General features: G+C 48.5%; 1 protein-coding gene across 3 annotated transcripts; it reads left to right on the top strand.

Annotated features, from left to right (window-relative positions):
- Positions 1 to 1,397: 1,397 nt before the first annotated feature.
- Positions 1,398 to 22,457, top strand: Fam107a (family with sequence similarity 107 member A). Of its 3 annotated transcripts, none has more exons than XM_021649901.2 (4): positions 1,398 to 1,992; positions 17,935 to 18,109; positions 19,621 to 19,777; positions 20,544 to 22,457. In XM_021649901.2, the coding sequence occupies exons 1-4, from the start codon at positions 1,914 to 1,916 to the stop codon at positions 20,649 to 20,651; spliced, it is 519 nt and encodes a 172-aa protein (XP_021505576.1). In that variant the 5' UTR covers positions 1,398 to 1,913; the 3' UTR covers positions 20,652 to 22,457. The 3 variants fall into 3 exon arrangements, with proteins under 3 accessions (XP_021505576.1, XP_021505577.1, XP_021505578.1); XM_021649902.2 differs by lacking the exon at positions 1,398 to 1,992 and adding an exon at positions 9,455 to 9,617; XM_021649903.2 differs by lacking the exon at positions 1,398 to 1,992 and adding an exon at positions 9,607 to 9,746.
- Positions 22,458 to 22,818: the final 361 nt, after the last annotated feature.

Raw genomic sequence — 22,818 nt, 5'->3', positions numbered from 1 at the left:
TGGCTTGCTCTGTCCATGGCAGCAAGTTATAGGGCCATCTGGGTTCAGATCCCAGCTCTGCTACTCACCATCGAAGTGATCATGGGCAAGTCACTTGAGCCTTCACTCCTAGTCTCTAAGACAGACAGAAGTACATCTTGATCAGGGAGCCACGGGGTGGCTCCAATGAGATGAACTGTCAGTTGGCTATAGCTAAATCCTCTGAATAGTGACAGAATCGTCATGCCTGGTGCTGAGAGCTGGTTGCTGGTGACAAACATGATCAGCCAAGCCAACCAGTCAGGCTCCTGAAGGTCAGGGTCACCTTGAGATTCTGCAAGATGTGTGAGGTGTGTCACGTGGACCCTGGGACACTGGGTGCTGTCTGAAGAGTGGAGAGGTACCAAGGGCCTCTGTGGTATCACATAAGCCAGGCCTAGGTAGCAATGGTGGGCTAACTAAAGAGGTTATAGCCAGCAGGTGAGCAAGAAGGCAGGTAGCAGAGAAGGTGAAAAGGTGAAGGGAGCTGCAGTGGTGGGACCAAGGCCCCAACAGCTAACTCATCCTACCTTGGCAGACCCAGGCACAGCCTTGAACCATCCACTGACATAGACAGCTCCCATGATTTCAGACACACACTTCATGGATCCAGAACTGGTTTGATCTTAGCTATGCAAGTATGACCAAATCACCTCCAAACTGGAAGTGAGACTCACCCTTTAGGACTGGTCTTGAATAACAGAGAGGCGGTGGGCAATGGCCAGTGTCTCCGGTCAGACTACCTGCATTTGTGTCCTAGCTCCATTCTGAGGGACATCAGAGCAGTAGTTTAGCTTCCCTGAGCTTCAGTTTCCTCCCCTCGGTAAAATCAGAATGCGAAGAGGCCCAGCTTCATAGATAGGGTTATAAAGAATAAATGAGCCAGAACACAAATAGTGCATAATTAATATTCCCTTGTCGTTTTAGATGCCGTGCAGCCCAGTGCTGGCTGAGTGGATAATCAAGGCTGTAGACTTCTCACACATTCCATACCTGCCTGATGGGCTTTGCCCCACCAACCTTCAGATTCTTCCATCTTCTCTGGGTGTTTTGGAGACAGCACAAAGCCAGAGGAATCAGTCTTGTGGAGTCCTACTGACTTTTCCCTTCAACTTCCCCCTACCCAACCTCTCTGTACTACTGGTGTGTTTGTTTACTTGCTTGTGTCTTGAGGCACCTCTCATGTGGCCCAGTCTGGCCTCAAACTAGCTAGGTAGCTGAAGAAGACCCTGAACAGGATCCTGATCTTAAGTTCTAGGGTTATAAGTGTGCACGCCATCCCAGCTTTTATGCAGTACTGGGTCTTGAACCCAGGGCTTCGTGCAAGCACTCTACCAACTGAGCAGCAGCCACAGAACACCTCAGAGGTTTTGTTTTTTTGTTTTTTTGTTTTTTGTTTTTTTTTAAGTACAGGTGCACAGCGTCTGCTCTGAACGCACAGGGCTCTAAGCACTTCAAGCTTACAGCTGCCAAGCCTCACCTTATAACTCTGTGAGCAAAGGACTATGGCTCTCCTTATTATCTCAGATGAGGACCCTGGGCTTGTCTTCACGGGCTCCGTTGGAAACAGATCCCAGGAACAGCACTTCTGAATCCCATACCTGCTTGCAGCTTTCACAGAGGCCAGTGGCCAAGAACTGGGCGAGGTGGGCCGGAGGCCAGGCTGGCAGCGCTCGGTGTGGTGCTGCAAGAGTGTCCGGGTGCCCGCCGTGCCCTGTTCACTGCCCAGACACAGAGGCTGCCTGTGCCCCCGGGCCCTCCTACACCACTACAGTGTCTGAGAAGTCGCTGGTAACCAGATCCCCTGCGGGTGGGGCAGCGGGCGCGTCACTATCACTGGAGATGCTGCTCCGGCCCTCAGTCCAGATTCCACGGTAGGCATCCTCAGTGCAGGGATGGCGCAGAAGCTGGACGAGTGGGCCAAGGTGCCCGCTGAGGCCACCGGGCTGTACCGGGCAGTGCTGCTCAGGTCGGGTAAGTGGGGACCATGCCACCACTGGGGACATGCCGGGCAGAACGGTTCTTCCTTCCTTCCTTGGCGCCCAGGTTTCTCCCTTCCCATTATCTCAAAGCTTCGACGTTTCTTCATTACTCCTTGCTCTGTCCTGCCTTTTCTTCTCTCTCCTCTTCCATCCATCGCCCTCTTCCTGAGTTTGAAAACACATGAGCTTGCATAAATGCAAACTCAGGGTCGGCCTGCAGAGGTCCCACGAGGTCCCTGTCGCTCCTGGTGTCAGGCAGTCTCCCCAGCACGGTTGGAAGTAGGTCTGACAGCAAAGCCGGAAGCCAGGCAGGAAGGGGGGGGGGGACAGGAGCCTTGCCCACCACCGATGAGGGTGCCCTGCCCTGATTGCCCCACAGGTGGTTGCCCATGATGAGGGGCAGCGTGCTCCAGGCAGCTCAGAAAGCATTTGCTTAAAGTGAACGTGCAAAACACGCGTTTCCTTAGGAAGGAGACAGGCATGTGGCATTTTTTTTTCTGAGGATGTGGTTGGATGACAGGTGTTCATCTTTAATTTTTTGCTTGCTTATGTGCGGATTAGCAATGTATTTTCTACTAGAGATACTTTGGAAGCCGTTTATTCAAATAATAAAATAAATATATAGTCAGCATAAAAATAATTTGAAAAAACATCGGGCTGTAGAAAAAAAGAAAATACTCTCCATGAGGGCTTGGGAACCTGAAACTGAACTCTTTAGGGGTAGGAAGAATGAAAATTGGGGAAGGTGAAAATTGCAACCTACCAGGATCTCTGTCCTCCTGGGAAAGTGATTCAAGCGATTCCAGGGCTCCTAGAGTTCTGAGAATCAGTATTTTGGGGCCTTCCCCAGCCACCGGAGATAGTGCCCGCCAAGTTAGTTAACGATTTGGAGCATTGAACAAGGGTTCCCTTAAGCCCTCTAACAGTTACTGGTCAAGGTTTCCCAGCCAAGAGCGCCTTCCTGGGGCGAGGTCTGAAGCTAGCTAGCCAGAGAGCCAGCAACCCCCAATCAAGGAATCAGATTTCAAATCTCGGTGTTGACGTATCAGTTCTCATAAAGCTGGCGGCAAGGTTTCTAATCCGAAGGCCTTGTGCTTTCTCTAGCTGGAGCTGCTGCTGTGAACTGCCTTTCTCAGCTTTCAATGCATTTCCTCAGCGGACAAGTCAGAGCTGCAAGGGTCACAGGCTTGTTCCCATTCCCAAACCAGGAAGGAGACAAAGGCCTCCCTGAGGACTGGTGCTTACTGCTAGAGCACTCATTAGAAACATCAAAAGTTGACTAGTTTCACCTTCACAGTTCTGCCTGGTCCTGCTAAATATCCTTTCCTTTTAGTGAGTAAGCAGACAGCCCCAGAGAGCTTCAACAACAACCCATAGTCTGTTAAGAAATCCTTCCATCCACCTCAGAAGCAGAAAACACTTGCAGACTCAGGTCTACCTCTCCAAAGTCAGCCCGTCTTCTGAGAACAGTTCTGGCCATATTTTACTGTTATTGTCTTCATAAGGTGCTGCACCTGTCATCTGGCCAACTCTATTCATTCACAAGTTCATTCATTTAATCATTATTGGTCTCTACTAAGCACTCTGTCTTATGGGAAACAGGATGGGTTGACAGATAAAGCAGGTATGACTTCCTCCTGGGGATGGAAATAATGCCCATTCCTGTTGGAAAATGAGGAAACCGGAACTCTGGCGGTAGCATGATTTGTCTAAGACAACACAGACAGTTGGGGTGATGCTGAGATTCGTATCTATGGCAATGAACTCAGGAATCACTCCCCCCATTGTCTAACACAAGGAAAAGCAGAAGAAGAGGAGTGAGATGCCCTTTCAATGTCCCCAGGAGAGTCTAGTATGCAATGGGAGAGAGAAACCATGCCCTTGGATAGGAACCTTGAACCACACCCAAGTAAGAGGACACTACTAGAAAAAAACACTGAGAAGTATAGTGGCACTCAGGAGGATCATTGCATTGCAAGCTCAAGGCCAGTCTGAGCTACTTAGTAACTTCCAGACCAGCCCATTTGACATAGCAAGATGCTTTCTCCCAGCATAGTAACAACAATAGTAACGTGTGCATCCGTAGATACTTGGAGAACTTGATAATCAAAGGACAGAACTTATCCCCTAATCCTAGTAGGTCAAACAGCCACTAGTTATACTTGAAGGTGCCGCCTTCTAGCCTTTCCCATGCATAGTTTACCCGCTCATTTGTTTCATAATGAATTTCCAGGCTTCTCACTTGAGTGAAAACTTTAATGCTGTGGCAAGAGGTGTTAAGAGAATAGCTGCTACTAGAGTTGGCAGGTGGCCCAACGCTAGGGCAGAGGTTCCCATGCCCTCTGTTCATCAGAACAACTGCACCATTTCAAAGATGATGAAGGCACATTGAGGGCCACCTAGCTATACAGCAGTGGATCCAGAGTTGGTGTCTGAGTTGACATCAGATACTCATAGCCCTCTGTGATATATCTCATGCTGTCGCACCTGGAAAGCTAGTCCCTCTGCAAAGGTCTGCCTGCCATATGTTACTTCCATCCTAGGGAGGAAGACTTCTCTCTGCAGCCTGGATAACAGGGTATTTCCCCATGTGTTTGTATTCCTTGCTAGCTACCAGGGGGCAGAAAAAAAAAAAAACAAAAAACCTCTGTTCTACTACTGCTACCAAGGAACACTACACAAAAAAACCTGGACCCTGGTGCAATTTGAACCTCATGTAAATAGCAAAGAAGATTTTATTGCAAGTTGTTCCTAACATAAAATTGATGTGCTTGTACTAAAAAGCTCCATTGCTTATCTGAAATTCAAATTTTTCTAGGAGTGTGCTGTGCACCTCCCCCCTCCCAGCAACCATGGGCATTCTGAAATTGTGTATGTCTTACTCTGATCTGACCATCTGACACACAAGCAGGACGTTGGGGTGGGGAGAGAAAGGAAAGAGGGGGAGAGAAGGAACATGAGACTATGTCCTGGTTTATCTCACTGCAAGAAAACTGAAGTAAGGGTCAGATCACTCTTAGAGACCAAATTCACTATGCCAATGGCAGTGGGTTCAGAGCCAGCTTTCTGAAAAAAGGACTCTTGGTTCTTGCTGTCCTGCCCCACTTCCTGTGTTCACGCTTGAAATCTCTTCCTCGGGATAAATGTTTCCCAGATCAAACTTGGAAAGGCAACTCCAAGTTTACAATCTCTCTGTAGGCACCATGGCAATCTCTACTGGCCAGCAAGCTTCTTCCCCTACCCCAAGGTCCTTTCAGCAGGATATGTCTGGAGTGGCCAGAGAGGCGGCCAGTTTGATCCTAGGACTGTTTTGTGGACTTCTTTGGAGATTGAGACTCCAAAACACAGGGTCAAGGAAGAAGTTTCAAGTTTCTGTGGAAACTTCTCTGATGTTTGTGGACCCATCTGAACTGCTTTTGATGCTACTGGGCTGAAGAAAACTAAGCTGAAAGGAAAGGAAAGCTGTTTGCGGAGGTTTTTCCTGCACTACAGCAGGAAATGCCCCAACGCTCAACTAGCTGATTTCCTGGTCTTCCCTTCCCTCTCATACTTCCAGGAGACAAGGGTAGTGTGGCAGGGAAGCATGGCAGTCTCCTTCAGTCCCTTCAGCCCACTGTGGGGCTGAGCAAGAGTTCTGCCCACCGACTTGTAAAGCTTTCAGAGAGAGAAAGCAGATGGCAGAGAGACACAGGCTCCACCTTAGACGCTGAAGATTTCTTCTGCCAGGTTCATTTGCTCAACTGCCTCTGGTCTCCATATTCCAAACAAACGCAAGTGACCCACACAGGCTTTCAAACTGACTCTCAAGAGAGGTGCTTGGAAGAGGTGGCCTTCCCCACACAATTGCATTCTTCCTGCTCTTCTATGGCAACAAAAGCGAGATATAGATGTGTTTGTTCATTATTCAGCCACAAACATCACAAAATAGTAACAAAGGAACAAGGGCTTATACTTTTATTGTATCACACAATAGTTCTCAAACTTTAATACAAAAAGTATACTAAATCCGATTCCTGGGTGGGGGGAGGGCCTCGGTGGTAGCTCACTTAGCTAGCATACATGCAGTCCTGCTTTTGAGCCTCGGAAACACAAACACGCACCCTGTCTAGGCTCCCTTTAGTAATGTCAGTTGAGGTTTTTTTTCCCCCGTATAACTGACACCTGCTGACAGATTTGTTTACATAGAAATGGGTTCTCTATGTATGCACTAAAAAAAAGGGTGGGGGATTATACAGGTGTGATTTTTCCTGACAATGGAGGAATGGAGGCAACATCCTTTACAGGTTGACAAGCTGGCTGACTGTAACCAGCAAAAGGTACTACAATCTCTCATCCACAGTTGTGGTTTGAACAGTGGTCTCTCTGATTGCCTATCTCCTGTGCAGTGTCATGAGTGCATGACTGCACGCGCAAACACACACACACACACACACACACACACACACACACACAGGACAGAAAGGACAATAGCAAGTTCTTGGTGTCAGTGCTTTGGCTGTCTTCAGGTCAGCTATAGATTTTTGAGCACTGTTTTAAACACAATGACAAAATGCCCAAGAAAATTGAGGAGGAAAAATTTGCCTAGTTCATGGTCTGGGTGATTCCAGTCCACAGTCAGTTGCTTCCATTGCCTCTAAGACCATGACAAGACAGAAACATGGCGGAAGAGCGCTGCTTACTCCATGGTGTTCAGGAGTGGGGGACAGGGATAAAATGTATCCAAAGACATCCCTCTCCCAGAGAGCTACTGCCTTCCTCTAACTAGGCCCCACCTTCTGATAGCCCATTCAACTGTGAGCCCATTAGTCCATTGAAGATAAGGCCCTCATGACTACGTACTTCTCATTAGCACATCCGGAGACTAAGCCTTCAGCACTGAGCCTCTGTAGGGAACACCTCATGTCTGATCCATAACAAGCATCCCGGTACTGAGTTAGAAGTCAGGACAAAAAGAAGGTAAGGCCCCTGCTGTTGAGCTGCCAGCCTAGTGGGGGACCCTGTTGGGTCTGCAACCAACTGGGGATGTGACAAAAGCCTTAGTTGGGTCAGCACAGAGAGTTATGCTGCAGATATAAAGTGACACCCAGCCTTGAGGTTTCTTGCCCAAATGTCCTTGGCCATCTGACATCCTGGACCTGCTACCAGGACTTCCTAGAAAAGGGGGTGAACAGAAGTAATAGTGGCACAGCCGGTATGGGGACTCCCAGGACCACTTCCTCTAGAATGAACTGGGTCATGGGCGTCTGTCTTTTCCAGACATAAGCAGAAGCTGTCAGAGTCCCTCCCTGGGGCCTTTAGATCCTCAGATGTCAGAAGGCACCAAGGTCCATTCTGATGGGCCACCTAAACATCTAAGACTTGCCCAATTCCTTCTCTGTAAAATAAGATGAAGAAGGAAGCAAGAAGGTAGCAACAGTGGTTTTACAAGTCTGTTTTTGATTTATTAAATGAGATCTTTTGTGGCCCAGGCTGGCCTTGAGCTGGCTCTGGAGCTGAGCATGGTCTTGAACAGCTGCTCTTCTGGGATTACAAGTGTGAACCACCACGCCCAGTTTTATGCAGAGCTGGAGACTCCAAGGCTTGCTGCCTGCTAGGCAAGCATTCTACAGCAGAGAGACGCCCCCAGCCCGTGACAAAATTTTTGTCATCCTATTCAACTAGGAGAGTTGAATAGATGGAAAAGCCAGAGTGGGAAGCTGGAGGAGGCTACCATCCCAGGAATTCCCAGGAAGGCAGAACTAGGGAGCAATAAACATATAGGACTACACATTGTTTCTAGAACACTGTCTGGGGAGTAAGAATGTGTGACTCTACGTTTCCGTGGCTTCAGAGTGATCCACTTGGAGTATCCTACCGCATCGTTCTCCCTCGCTGCAGCTCTACCAGCCTTTTCTACCATTCAAAACTCGTTCCCACTCTAGAGCCTTGATGCTAGCCGTCCTCACCCTGGAACTACATCCCACGTAAACAATGACCAACTCCCTGTGAGTCAGCCTATGCCAGGCCCACCCTTCCCAAGCTTCTGGTTATTGCCCTCACTCAGTCAGCCTTACCTTCTACACAGCCATGCATCACTGGTTGACATTTTCTTATGTGTCTCCTGTTACGCACACATACATGCACACACACACACACTGAATGTGGATTCCCTGAGGATGGAGTTGCCATCTGTCTCTTTCCTATCATATGCCCACTTAAATCATGCCAGGAATACGATATATACTCATTAGATGTTGACTAAATGAGCAGATCCTATGACCACAAAGAACCCAAAGCTGCATGTGCAATGTGTGTGTTCACCTGTGATGTGAGTCCTGGTCCTCATCACTCCTGGCCAACCAAAGTTCCACAAGAAACTAAACTGATTACAGACCCCATTTCATTGGCAGGTAATGGTTTCTTCATTGGGGAACAGAGGATAGTGCCAAAAGCCAAAACACCCCCAATGCTCAAATGGAAGCTAGTCCAGAGGTGGGGAGAAGGCCTGTTATCCACAAGCCCCTAGATTGTCTTTGGGGTTCTGCCCACAGCCTCAGCTTTTATTTGCACACAATCTCATTGTAGCCGGGCACAAGCAAGCATGTTGGGGCCCTGCCTTTAGCACATGACAGTTCTCTCTGCAGGGTGTGCCAGAGACCACCATCTCATTGAGTTTATCACACAGCCACGCAGTTACCCTCATCTGACAGACAGAAAAGCCAGAGTACAGAGAGATCTAGGATCAAAGCAGTACTGGAGACAGATCCATCCACTGCCCCCTTCCTGGGCTACATCCTGCTGGCTTTTTCTGTGAACCTCTGGGTATGAAGTTAATTGAGTGCAGTTTGTTTGCTTATTTGCTTGTTTTTTCAAGACAGAGTTGCTCTGTGTAGCCCTGACTGTCCTGGACTCACTTTGTAGACCAGGCTGGCCTCAACCTCTCAGAGATCCGCCAGCCTCTGCCTTCCAGTGCTGGGATTAAAGGTGTGTGCCACCATTGCCCTGAATGCATGTATTTCTTTTCAAACCACTAACAGGTGTGCCCAGGATAGCCCAAGACACTTGTAAATGACAGCTTCATGCACGATGTTACACACACCTGTGCCTGGAGAACCAGCAGGACTTGATTCCAGGTGTAGTTCTTTCCCAGCTAGCACCCCAAGAACCAAGGTCTAAAGAATCCTTTGCTATAGCAGGGAAGCATGCCTTCCCCCCTCCTCTGGGGAAGTGCTGGAATCCCCTCCCAGACAAACAAGGGAAATTCCTCCACAGGGGCCAGGAGCCGCCTTGTTCAGAACAAAGCTTGGCAGGCTTCTTATTCCTCATCAATCTGACAAAACAGGTATTTATTTGTGCCTCTGAATCAGGGTGGCTTGGACATGGTGTTCTGAGTCATGGACATGGCCACTTACCAAGTGGAATAACGGTTTCTATAGCAACCGTTCCTTTTTATTGATATCAGAATAAACAGGAATGCAAAACTGCCTCCCATCTCGGGGGGTTTAAGGCCCGCCCTTTGGGGGCGGCTGCCTCAGCCATCTGGGCCACGCTTAGCACTCCCTAAGCCTGAGACTTGCAGAGGAGCCCACAGCCCAGACATTGCAGAGGAAGAGCTCCCAGCCCAGGACCTAGAGAGAAGTAAGACTCCAGTCTAATTCTTTTTCACAAGCTGCCAGGCTGAGTGCTTTCTGTGCAACAGTGGAGGGAAGGAGAATGGACTGGGAGCACCAGAGGAGCTGTCCCAGCCACTGAACCTTTCAAATTTAGGTACCTGGACTCTGTGTCACTGGGGTGAGATGAAGTTGGGGTGGAAGATAAAGGATTAAGTGGACTCTCTGTTACAGCTCTGCAGCCTGGCTGATCTTTTGCTTCTAAATATTGAAGGGCGTTTAATGTCTGCTACAGTCTCTTTTAGCTGATCTTTTGCTTTAGGATATTGAAAGGAGTTTAATGTCTGCTACAGCCTCTTTTAGACTCATTATTACTCAGTAGATGTGTGTAGGGTCAGTGAGGAGGGTTCCCTTAATAATAAACAGATAAGACAAAATCAACAGATAGTCCAGGCTCTATAAGCAATGAGAAGAACACAGAGCAGTGAGAACACAGTTGGATTTGGGCACCAGAGCTCAGCTCAGATTTTGCTCCTTTATACACTGGCTACGTGATCTGGAAAAATCAGGTTACCTCCTGAGGCTTGGTGGCTCAGAATCCTAAGAAGGGATTGCCCACCTTTTCAATTTATTGAGTCCAGGCCTAGATACAGAGCACAGTACTCAGCCTGTATTGTAAGCGCAGGCTGTAGGTGATTCCCACCTTGCTGATGGACTTCACTTCAGTATCATGTGGTACAAGGCCAGTCTGGGACTAGCGGAATCAGGCACTAGGGGATGCCTGTCACTATGAAGCTGCTATAAACGGGGTGGTATCTAAATTTGAGATAGTTCCTGCACATAGGCTTCTGGGCAGCTTGGATCCTGATGGCTTTCTTAGCTCTTAAGTATGGTAACCCCTGCTGTGATTTTCCCTGAGACAGCTGCCAGGTGGAACAGCTGGCATTGGATCACACAGGCAGCAGTACGGGAGGTCTGCTCATGCTAGTTCCTGCTCAAAAGCATGGCACAATCTCCAACCTTGCTAGGGACCTGTATGTCTCAGCCTTCAAACCCAACCCTTCTCGATGCCTATAAAGTTCCAGGGGACCAAGACAAAGAGTTGAGGAAGCCAGTTTGGAGCAGCTGGAGTCCCCTTGCCCAAATGGACAAGGCAGCTGAAAGAAAGGTTGGCCTGAGGCTGCAAGGAGACCTGGAGGTGTTGCCAAATATGTTCTTAGGTTACTGACCAGTGAGCCACAAACTCATGCCATCTGCAGGGCAGAAAGGGCAAGCAGGGCATGTGGTAGCTACCTTTTCACTTTTCTGAATGGTTTTTATTCCCTTGCCAGCACTTCTCAAAGCCTCCCTTCTGGGCCTGCTGATGCTGAACCAGAAAGGTTTGGAGGAACAGGGGGATGAAATCTGGCCACAGGCCTGACAGGGAAGCTAGCTTCAAGAAGCAGAACAGTATTTGCATTTCTCACAGGCTGGTTCTCTGGCCTTCATCTTCTCAGCTATCAAAGCTATCAGCTATCTCAGCTGCCTCTTCCATAGGCTTTCTTGAGTATACAGAGAGAGAAAAGGATTGTAAATCTGTTCTTTTGACTCAACAGTTCCTGGGAGACAGGGTTGTGGTAGGAAAAGCACAAAGATCCTTTGGAGTCCAAAGATCCTGGCTTTCCTAACTACTCAACATGCATCTTGGCTTACTGGGCCACGATTTCCTCAACCATAAAATACCATTATTATGCCTTCAAGATAATCATGAGATTCAGACCAAGTCCCAGGCTTACCCCCAAAATGTGCAGGACAGGGGCCTTACAGTTTGCCTTGGGTGGGCCTTACTCAGCCAGGTACTGTGCAGAGTACATTGCAGACACATCATCACTTCACACTCCAACGACCTTAGGGTGGAGGTTGACATGAACTCTACTGGTTCATTAGAGTGAACTATTTGCCTAAGGTCACACAAGCTGAAAGTGTGTGTTGTTTGTCTCCTTTGCTTTAACCACTGAATACTTGACTGGACAGTGTCATTTTCTGTAACAGATGCATCAGAAAAACAGCAAGAACATTGAAGGTAGAGGGAATTGGGTCAGAAGGGACATGAAGACCATAGGCAAAGCTAAGGTTGTAGCTTAGTTAGTCAAGAGACTATCTAGTTTGCAGAAAGCCCTGAGACTGATCACCAACACCTCATGAATGGGGCATGGTGGCTATGACTATAACTTTAGCCCTGGGGAGGTGGAAGCTGGACATCCAAGAGTTCAAAGTCATTCTTGGCCCTATAACAACTTTGAAGCCAACCTGGAATAGATAAAAACCCAGCCTAAAAAGGGAATGGGGGTTGCTTGGGCAGTGGCCTGAGTTTCACAGCTCTTCTTAGTATGAACCTGACCCTGCAGCAAGAATATCGTTCTCCTCTGTCTCTTTCTCTACTGCCCTGAAAGGGACCAGGGAGTGGTGTCAAAGCTACTATTCCATCCAGGCTGTGTACACCCAGAACTAGGTTCAGTCTCTATGAATGAGCTGTGGGACCTTTTGGGTCATGAGCAGAACCTGGGGAGAAGGAGACACCCCAGGTTCTCTTCTGTATTCTTATTCTCCCACCCCCAACATGGCCAACCCACCTTCCCACCCTCATAGAGATATGCAGGCCACTCATGCAGCTGATACCTTCTGGCCTTGGAGCTCCATGGCCAGCAGGAGCTCCTCAGTCTCCAAACACCATGACTCTCCAGAGGAAGATCCCTGGGTTCAAACCCTAAGAAGTGTGCCCTCATCCAGACCTGATTGTAGTGACTGGCCAACCACAAGCCAGATAGAGTCACTCAGCCAGAGCCAGGAGGTCTGAATGCTTTCCTCCCTCATTTCTTTCTTTTTTCTTCCTGGTTTATAAAGACAGCTGACTATTGAATCACCTAGGAGTTTTCAAACCTTTCAAGACAAAGCTGCACCCCTAAGCCCATTGAATTGGAATTCTTAAGGTGGCACTCCATGTCCCTTGAGGACCCCAACCTGCAGCCAAGGTTAAGATCTAGTGACTTAACTAATGTTGCCTTTTGAGAAAAAAAAAAAAAAAAAAAAAAAGGCTAGAATCAAAAGGGTGTATTTAACAGCAATAGCAGCTATTGAGGTAGCCACACTGCAATCCTAGGCTACTATTCGTGGTTTATTCTATGGGAGTTGAGGCCTGAGAGCGTAACTCCTAAGCTATGTTGCTGTCTGTGGCAGCTCTAGGAACCAGCACAAAACCTTCAACTCAGAGGCAGCCATTTACCAAGAGCCTGCAAGCATCACCAGCTTCCTGTGCAGGAATCTTCAGTGATTAGGGGCCAGATACTTCCGTGTCTCCTTTAGGAGGATAAGCCACGTAACTCCTCTTTCATCAGCCCTTCCTCTCACCTGCCAGCTTGTTTCCTTTCAGAGCTGGCTTTTCTGGTGTCCACTTTGTTGCCTCATCCTCATGGCCACATCTCGAATGGTGTTAAATTGCTCAGAACCCCAGCAGCTTTGGGAGTGACCCCAGAGTTCTACCTCAGGAGCCCCACCTGACCTCTAGGATAATCCAGATTTTTCTTCTGCTTTGAAGATATGCAGTGCCTTGTCAGGTGCCAAGAGTAGAGGGCTCCTATCGCCAACCAGGGCTTCTGCCTGCAGTGAGGCAGGTTGTGACCGCACAGCTCCAAATCCTCGTTGAAGTGTCTTTTACGATGGGACCTACACATGGTTCTTCTACACAGAAGCCTCATCATATTCAAAAGCTAGAAGTCTCACTTTGCAGTTCTTAAACCCTAAGGACTCCCATGAGTCTTTTTCTCTGCATTCTGCATGCATACACACACACACACACACACACACACACACACACACACACACCTACTAGAGTTCAGCACTCAAAAAGCCAAAGGTAGCGGCTTCCACTGGCCACTCACGGATCTGGTATGCAAGGTGACGCCATATGCAATGCCCAGGACAAAGGAAGAGCACCTCTCCAATGTGTACGAGATATTTCAAGACAGTGACAACAGAACACTAAACTAGATTTGTCTTCCCAGAGTGCCCCTGGAAACCTGAGGGGGTGGCCTGGGGCTGAAGGTGTTCAGCCAATCTGAAGAATGTAATGGGTGACTAACAGGCAAACAGAAGCAGTACACTGGAAGGGAAGGAAATAAAAATTCCTAAAGATTGCTGACCATTTCCCCTGCATGGCAGTCAGCCTGACCTTTTAGAAATCCAATCTGCCTCGCCCTTTCCCGGACCTGAAGCCAACCGTCCACCCTACCACCAGATCCTGCCACTCTGGGCACACTGTTCCTTTGTGTTCCCAGAACAGACCCAGCTTGTTCAAGGTGCGGGAGCCAGACAGCTGTTCCCAGGCCTAAAGCAGCCACCCCTTCACTCTCATGCTCAGATAGCAACCCCACTCCCCAGAGAGGCCCGCCCCAGCACCTGGCCGAGTATGGTCCTTTAGACAGTTCTGTCTGAGCCCATTTGTAATCTTCAGAGCAAGGCCCCCAACTTGCTCAGTCTCCCTCTATGTACCTAGTGCTACCACAATACTTTGCAAAGGATGGGAATGCAAGCATCTGCAAAATGCGTGATGTATATTATTATACACTTTCTCAGTGGGCACTCCTGTTGTGCAGTGGCTCTTAATTCTGTATGTTTATTCTGGCCATACAGAATCTCTCTCCTGTTGTTTTGCCATGTATATAGGTATGTCTTTTTTTTAATATTATTATTAAGCAATTATCATACTATATTTTAAATATTATCTTTACATAACTTTCCAAAGGTTATGTAACTTATTTCTCTTCACCGTCTTACCATCTCAGCAACATACTGCTAGTTCTTCTAAAGAAAGTGTGGCTGATGGGAAGCACTCTGTGCTGGGAGGCTTGGGGCACAGAAAGAGTGGGAGGCAGAGCAAATAGCCAGGCAGTCCAGGGAGATATGGAAGTGTGGTGTGATGGCAGCCTAGACAGGATGGATGCTGAGGGCATGAAGGTTAGAGAACTCAGTTATATAGTAGATACCAAACAGGGATCTTATAGAGCCAATTTGAATCAAGATACATTGGCTACCAGAAGATGTAACCCCATCCACTAAAAAATGATACCCCTTGGTGGGCACAGAGGGAGATGGTAATTTTCTAAAGTTCCCATTTGCTAGAGGTCTGGGCATGTGGCTCAGTCAGTAGAGTGCTTGTCTAGGATGCACAAAGCTCTGGGTTTGAGTCCAAGCACTGATTAAAACCAGGCACAGTGGCACAGGCCTCCACTGGTGGATAACAAGTTCAAGGTCATTCTTGGTTACAGAACAATTTTAGGGCCAGCCTGGACTACATAAGATCCTATCTCAAAAGCAACTAAATAGCTAGGGCACATCGTGGTCATTTTCATAAGAACCAAAACTTAGGATATATCCTGAAAACAAACCATCTTATGCGAAAGATAGAGAAAAAGGAAATTATTAAAATTCTCATTTCAGAAATGTTCCTGAGAATGCTAATTCAGTGGAAAGCAGATGCCAGAATACACAGAGCATGTGCAGGTCCAAGCTAGACAGGGTCCCAGTGCTGAGAGAAGAAGTAGATACAAGCCCTCAGCCCTAAGCAAAGGGCCATCTCCAACTGACAACTGCTTGCAAAGGAAAAATTCGTATTCCCCAGAGGAGTCTCACTGGGTATATGATATGAACCACATTAAAGGAGGCCCCATGCCCAGCAGTAGAAGGCCAACAGAAAATGAACATAGTGAAATAAGTATTTACGAAGACTTTTTGTTTCACATTAATTGCTTTGTTTATACATTTTTTAAAATCTTACTGGTCTTTTATTTATATATTGTGGTTTCTGATTTTTGTGGTTTTTGTATTTTTATAGGTTTGTTTTGTGTGAGTCTATATCTGTGAGTGTGTGTGTGTGTGTGTGTGTGTGTGTGTGTGTGTGCATGTCTGTGAGTATATGTGTATATACATGTCTGTGAGTGAGTGTGTGTGTGTGTATGTCTTCAAATATGTGTGTGTACATGTCTGTATGTGTATGCATGTCTGTGAATGTGTGTGTTCCTTGTGCTTCTTCTTTGTTGTTATTCTGATTTGGTTGGGGTTTTGTTTGTTTTTAATTTGCCCTTTTGCGTTTTAGAGAGACAAATAATGAGCTTAATGGATGGGGATGTGGGGAGGAGATGGGGAAGGGAAACTGTGATCAAAATATATTGTATGGAGAGTATTTTCAATTGAAAAAACAGGTAAGTTTCAACACTCCTTACACTTACTTTTCCATTTCTGGGGTTGGAGCTGGAGGCAAGAGAACTACAGATTCAAGGTCATCTTCAATTACATAAGAAGTTCAAGGCCACGTGGGAGGGGTAGCACACACCTGTAGTCCCAACACTTAGGGAGGCAGAGACAGGCAGATCTCTGTTAGTTCAAGGCCAGCCTGGTCTACAAGTCAAGTCCAGGATAACCAAGGCTACACAGAGAAGTAGTTCAAGGCCAGCCTAGTCAGACAGACAGAGAGAGAATATGTGGAACTTCAGTGTGTGAGGCGGGGACGTGCTACCTCCACTGACACATGGAAAGCAACTTAGGGCTCTCATTCTCCAAGACCAAAACCTTAAAAGTTTTATCACAAATTCCCTAACAGAAATTACTAACAAACATTATTGAGGACCCACTGTATATTAGACTTGACACTGCCTATGCCCACCACACAGAAAGGGCTCAACCCCACCGGCCAGGTGTGCTGATACCTGCTAGCTAGTGCTGCTAGTCCCTCAGAGGTGGAGGGGATGAAGGCAGGAAGCTACACGGTCAGCCAAGGCTTCCCAGAAAGACCTGTCTCAGAAAAGGAGTAAGAATGCTTTTCTGAAAGCTGAGCTGAGGAGGGAGGCAGAACTTGCTCCTAATCTTCACTGTAATTACCGCTAACAGGCAGGTAGCATTGTCCCCTTGTGTCTTTTAAAAAACTCCTCACCTCTCCTCTCTCCTCTCTTCTCCTCTCCTCTCCTTCTTCTCTCCTGTACTCTCCTCTCCTCTCCTCTCCTTTCCTCTTTTCTTTTCTCCTCTCTTCTCATCTCCTCTCCTCTCCTGCCCTCTCCCCTTCCTCTAAAGCATTTTAAGAATCAGGAGCTGTCTGTGGCAGAGGAGATTTTCTGCCTGAATCTGAAGTACTCTGACAAATTTCCAGCTACTATGGTAGACGTGAGACCAAGAGCAGTCACGCATGAGCATGACAGACAAGACAACAGCAGCCCCTGAATATCACATTCTACTTTCTGGTGTGGAGAGTAGGAAAATCACATCTCTACCAGAGACTTGGGAACTGTGGCTAGGGTGTGGGACAATAATGGGTGATGTTTTCTTTTTGTTACGGCAATAATCTAAATTGTCTTTAGCAGCTACAGATCTACAAACACACACACACACACACACACTTTACACCTTTCCCTTTTCTGGTACAAGTTTGTTGAAAAGTGGAAACTCAAACATAATCCTTTTTGCGTGGGGAACTTTTTTTCTCCTGTCAGTTTCTTGTCTCAGTCAGAGCTGCTATTTATGTGATGAAACACTCTGACCAAAATCAGCTTGGGAAGGAAAGGGTTTATTTACCTGACACTTCCACATCACCCGTTCTCACCATCTAAGGAAATCAGGACAGGAACTCAAACAGGGCTGGAACCTGGAGACAGGAGCTGATGCAGACACCAAGGAGGGGTGCCGTTTACTAACTTGCTCCTCAGGGCTTGCTCAGCCTGCTTTGTTATAGCACCAGGGCCACCAGCCCGCAGGTGACACCACCCAGAATGAGCTAGGACCTATCACATCAATCACTAATTAAGAATATGCCCCACAGGCTTGCCTACAATACAATCTTATGGGGCATTTTCTCAATTAAGGTTCCTCCCTCTCAGGTGACTCTAGCTCGTGTCAGGTTGACATAAAACGATCTAGCACAGCCAGTGACAACCCATACATACACACTTCGGTGTGTGTGCAGGGACCCGCCTGTCTCTACCTCACAGTGCTGGAATTCCACGCACACCGAGTCACGTGGAGCTTTTTCCTGGGTGCTGGGACGCTAACTCAGCTCCTCGAACTTACACTGTGAACACTTTTCCTAACGAACCATCTCCCCAGTCCTCTGACTGTGTGCGAGAGTTTGGACCTCTGTGTCATTTTACTTCTGCACCCCACATCCAAGCAAGACTCAGGTGGTAAGGTAGCTTACCCAAGTTGCTCAGAAGCCAAGGTCTGTGTGAGAGCCCCCTCCTCCCCTCCCCCCCGTTAAGCTGTGCCCCAAGGGGTGGGCAGGACTTCGGACATCCTTGAAGTAACTTCACTGCCCATCACTACAGCCTCAATGTACTCGGAGATCCAGAGGGAGCGGGCGGATATTGGGGGACTCATGGCCCGACCAGAGTATAGAGAGTGGAATCCAGAGCTCATCAAACCCAAGAAGCTGCTGAACCCCGTGAAGGCCTCCCGAAGCCACCAGGAGCTGCACCGGGAGCTGCTCATGAACCACAGAAGGTAGGACGGCACCCAGCTGCCTGGCCCAGCAATATCCTGCGCACCCGCTGAACTTGGAGAAATGCTCCTTGGTGGGGGGCTGGTCTGGCCATTGCCTGGAGCCCCCACAGGCTCCCCAGAAGAAGCTTTGTGAACCTGAAAGCCCCATTCTCTCCCCCAGCCACTTTCTGCACACTTAGATGCCACATACATTTACTAAGCACCTTGCCCACACCTGGGACACAAAAAGGGATGCCCCGTTCCTGCCCTTCCCAAGCAGAATGAAAGAATGCCAGCGCGTGCCTTGATGGGGGCTTTAAATGAGTGTGGGACCCCAGAAGAGGTACTAAGCTGGGAGCGAGGGGGCGGGGCGGCTGTCTAAATGACTTCATGGAAGAGATGATACCTGGAAGGCCTAACGCAGGGATGGGAGTCAGCCCCGGTGGGAGATAGGTTGTGTCGGAAGAGAACTGGAGAACGGACAGATGTTACAGAGACGATACCAGGTTGTTTGTCCCTTTATTAGGGCAGAAACTGGCAGTAAAACAGAAGAGTCAAGGGGAAAGCTGGGGGATGGCACGGCTTCAGTCAGCAATCACAGGACGTCAAGTGTAGGCAAGGGAGGACAAGGGGATGGCACGGCTTCAGTCAGCAATCACAGGACGTCAAGTGTAGGCAAGGGAGGACAAGGATCCACTATAAGGACCCTGACCCCCCGGCCCAGACCAAGTTGGTGGTACCTTCGTGGCGCCCTCTGCCGGCTCGTTGTTGTATTGGCACTGGTTGTGAATTTCATTCTAAGACTAACCTGGAGCAGATAACCCTTACACACTGGGCTGTTGGTGGGTTTATGTTCACTTAATATTATAGCATTATCATGTTCTCAGTTGTTTTGTAATGTTCGTTCATTTTCATATCAAAAACACCATCACAGTGAAAAACAGCTTCCAGCAAACTGAAATGTTTGCAATATAAATAAATCACATTGATAATTACATACATACACAGTATAAAACATTAGCATATTCATGTATTTTAGTCTACAAGGATATGGTAAACAAAATAAGCAGAATTAATTTGCAAAAGGAGAAACACGAATGCTGGAAACATTTTAAAGGCCGTTGCATGTGACTGATAATCAAGAAAACATGAAAAACCAGGCATGTTTCTTGCCTCCTAGACTTAAAAGAGAAATCGGCTTGGGAAATGGGGATAAATAGATGTCCTTGCAAGAAAATTAATTCCCACAGGGTTTTAAGAGAGACCAGTCCAGCGTTTCCGTCTTCAGAAGCTCTAGTAAAACACCACGCAACCACACGCCGCCTGGGCTGAAATTCTCACTCACCTGTTGTAACTGCAGTCCGCCTTGCTGTCTGGGAGGCGGCGGCTCTTCGCCCTTCTCCATAGCGTGCGACAGTGAGAGCACCCCCTTCCGGTGTTGCCCAAGCACTGCCGGAGATAACGGTGTGGACGCAAACTGCAGGCCCACGCTGGGAAGGTGGGGGCCTCCTGACAGCTCCCCTCTCCCACAGGGGCCTGGGCGTGGACAGCAAGCCTGAGCTTCAGCGGGTCCTGGAGCACCGGCGCCGGAACCAGCTGATTAAAAAGAAGGAGGAGGAGCTGGAGGCCAAGCGGCTCCAGTGCCCCTTCAAGCAGGAGCTGCTGAGGCGGCAGCAGAGACTGAACCAGGTGGGTCGGAGGTTCCCAGCCCCAGCCCCAGCCTCCCCCGAAGCCCCAAGGGGAGGCCAGCATGGCGGCCAGGAATCCACCTCGGGCCTGCTGTGTGACTCTAGTGCAGGGGCTTCGCTTCCTGATCCACATCCTGCAGGTCATCACTGCCCTCAAAGCAGGTGGCATTTCCATTTTAGACGTGGGGGGCCTGGGGCCAGAGGAAGAAATGATTTGAGCCAGGCTTCCCAAGGAGAACTCGTCTCTTACTGCCCCCGTGTGGGTACAGAGGGTACCCACTTGGATTTCCAGCTCTTGCTTTCTGAGAGGACTGGCTGGGGACATGGATAGTGGAAGAGATGAGGTTCTTTAAGGAAGACGAAGGCATTCTCGGGACTGGGTGTAACCTAGAAAGCTAGAACAGGTCCAAGGCTCAAAACCCCCGGCTATGAGTGGCCTTACCCTGGACAGATCATTTGCACAGCACTCCCTCAGCCATATTTGGAGATGGTGGAATTTCCTCATGCATACTGTTTTGATAATGTATCCTGAGGTGAGGGTAGATTTTTTTTTCCATGTTAATTTTGATGACTCTCTTTTGAGAGTCTACTCTCCTGATACACACCCCCACTTTGGGATGATTTTTGAAACCCAACCCAGGGTGCTTCTGCTTTCCAAATTAACAGGATCCTCGGTCCAATACCATAGATTTTGAGAATAGGAAGTCCCCCCACCCCACCCCAAAACCAGCCCTGCCCAATTCACCCCATGTGTTTCTCTCCTCCAGCTGGAAAACCCACCTCAGAGAGAACAGGACCATGCCCCTGAGTTCATCAAAGTTCGAGAGAACCTTCGCAGAATTACCACGCTGACTAGTGAAGAGAGAGCACTGTAGAGTCCCTTACCCCATCCCACCCCCTGCTCCTGACACTCACTCTGGCCCAGACCTCCTCCAGCCCCAATGAACCTGAGGGCCCTTGCCCACAGTAATGCCAACAAGGCAGACCTGACAGGCTGGGTATCCCTGGGAAGCTGAGGACCCCCACACCCCACAGGCAAGTCTATGAACTTTTTCTTCTGTGCTCTTAGCCTTCCAACCACTGCCAGGAAAGACCTCCCAAGGCGCCTGCCCCCCCCGATCTGACTCACTGACAAGGTTTCCCTAGCCGGAGTGATGAGGAAGACCAGGTGTCCCTCCCTTCTGCCTCAGCTTCCCAACAAGGCCCTGCTTCTTAGAGTAGCCCAGCTCCTAGTGCTAGGAACAGCTTAGCTCTGGCTTTACCTGAGGCCAAGGATGGCTGTTCGGGAAATCACAGAGCAACGAAGGCACCAACTATCTGTAGCAACGAAGGGCATGGGAGGCCACAGCCGGCTGTGGCCAGGTGGGAAGGTTCCCAAACAAGGCAGCTTCAGGCCTTGCCAGCTTGCCTCAAGCTTTGAGGTTTCTTTCTCCTCCGCACTGTCCTCCCTAGATCGCTAACCACACCTCACCTCAGTGCTCTGTATTCCAATTTAGATAAGCACATTGCCAAGTTTACTGTACGTACCAATCAGAGAGTCCTGTGAACAGAGCCTGGAAGCTGCGTGTGTAACACTCCCTGCTGGGAACAGCACTGCCAGAGAAGCATGGATTCTCACTCCCCAATCCCAGATTTCCCTGCTGGGGTGCCACTTGCTGTGGCTCCAGGAAATGATGGTGGGAGTGGCAGCAGGGCCTACCAGTGAATGGAGATTCTGTCTCTTTCTTAGGGGTGGTGCCAGCATAGAGGTGTAAACAGGCATTCTCTCAGTGTGTGTGTGCATGTGCGCTAGTGTGGGAGGGTGGGTTTTTCACCTCAAAAGGTCTAAATCACTGGTTCTCAACCTTCCTAATGCTGCGACCCTTTAATATAGCTTATGTTGTGGTGACCCCCAACCATGAACTATTTTCATTGCTTCTTCATAACTGTAATTTCACTACCATTATAAATCTGTAATGTAAATATATGATATGCAGGACATCTGATATGCAACCCCTGTGAAAGAGTCATGACCCACAGGTTGAGAACTGGTGGTTTAAATGCAGTGCCGTGGTCTTAGGTATCTGCTGGTGAGGTGTTATGCCGAAGATGTGTTTCCGAAATAAAGACAGGGTTGGGGGGTGTGACCCTACAGGTACATGTGCTGCTCTGACATGTGAAGAGGGGCAGGACAGGGCATCTAGGATAGAGCAGGACCACCCAAGGGTCTTAGCAGTCCCCAGAGGAAATGGCAAGTCATTGAGATGACACCCCAAAAGCACAGGGGATCTCAAGGCAGGTCATCTGGGGGAACTGTGGCAGATACGTTGGGCTCTGTGAATCTGTTCGTTCCAATTCCATCTCTCTCACCTCCTTCCTCTAGAAACTATAGACCTAGATTCTCACTCCCCCAGCCTCCTCTATAGGTTTGGGTGACCATGTAACCAGTTATGGACAATGAAATTGAAATGGAAGTCTACAGGAGTTACTGGAAAAGCCCATGCCTTTTCTTAGAGCCTCCCACGGCCTCTCCCTTCTTCCTGCTTGATTGAGGATGTGATGCCTGGACCGTCAGACTCCAAGTTTCACCTGAGGAAAAGGTCAAAAGATCCATAAATCCTGTGATCATTTGACCAAGCAAGTGCCAACAGATCTCTGTCTCCGAAATCCTTGTAAATAAAAATAAATTCCTGTTTGTTAAAGCCACTGTAAGTCTGTTACTTACATTTCCCTACTGACACAATAGGCCAGCCTTGCCGGCCTGTCCAGAAACCCTTGTGAGCTAGGGCTAAAAAGTTAACCCCCTCTTTTCCAACAGAAACCTGTTGGGGCAGGGTCCTCGATTCCGGGCCTGCATCCTCTTCCGCACATCCCCTGATGTTGCCATGTGATTCCAGTTTGTGAACTGGAACTCATCATCCTTGATCCAGCTCCCTGGTGCTGGGAAGCATGCTGTGTGTTGCCTGGGAAGGTGCCTACCTTTCCCTGGATTACTGCCCAGGCTTCATCCCTGTTGCTACCTTTACCACTGTGCCTCCTTAACAAAGCCGCCCAGGCAGCTCT

This window comes from Meriones unguiculatus, chromosome 9, assembly GCF_030254825.1.
Source record: "Meriones unguiculatus strain TT.TT164.6M chromosome 9, Bangor_MerUng_6.1, whole genome shotgun sequence".
Taxonomy (NCBI): Eukaryota; Metazoa; Chordata; class Mammalia; order Rodentia; family Muridae; genus Meriones; species Meriones unguiculatus.
Note: the sequence above shows the minus strand (reverse complement) of the source record. Positions and strands in the feature narration are given on the sequence as shown.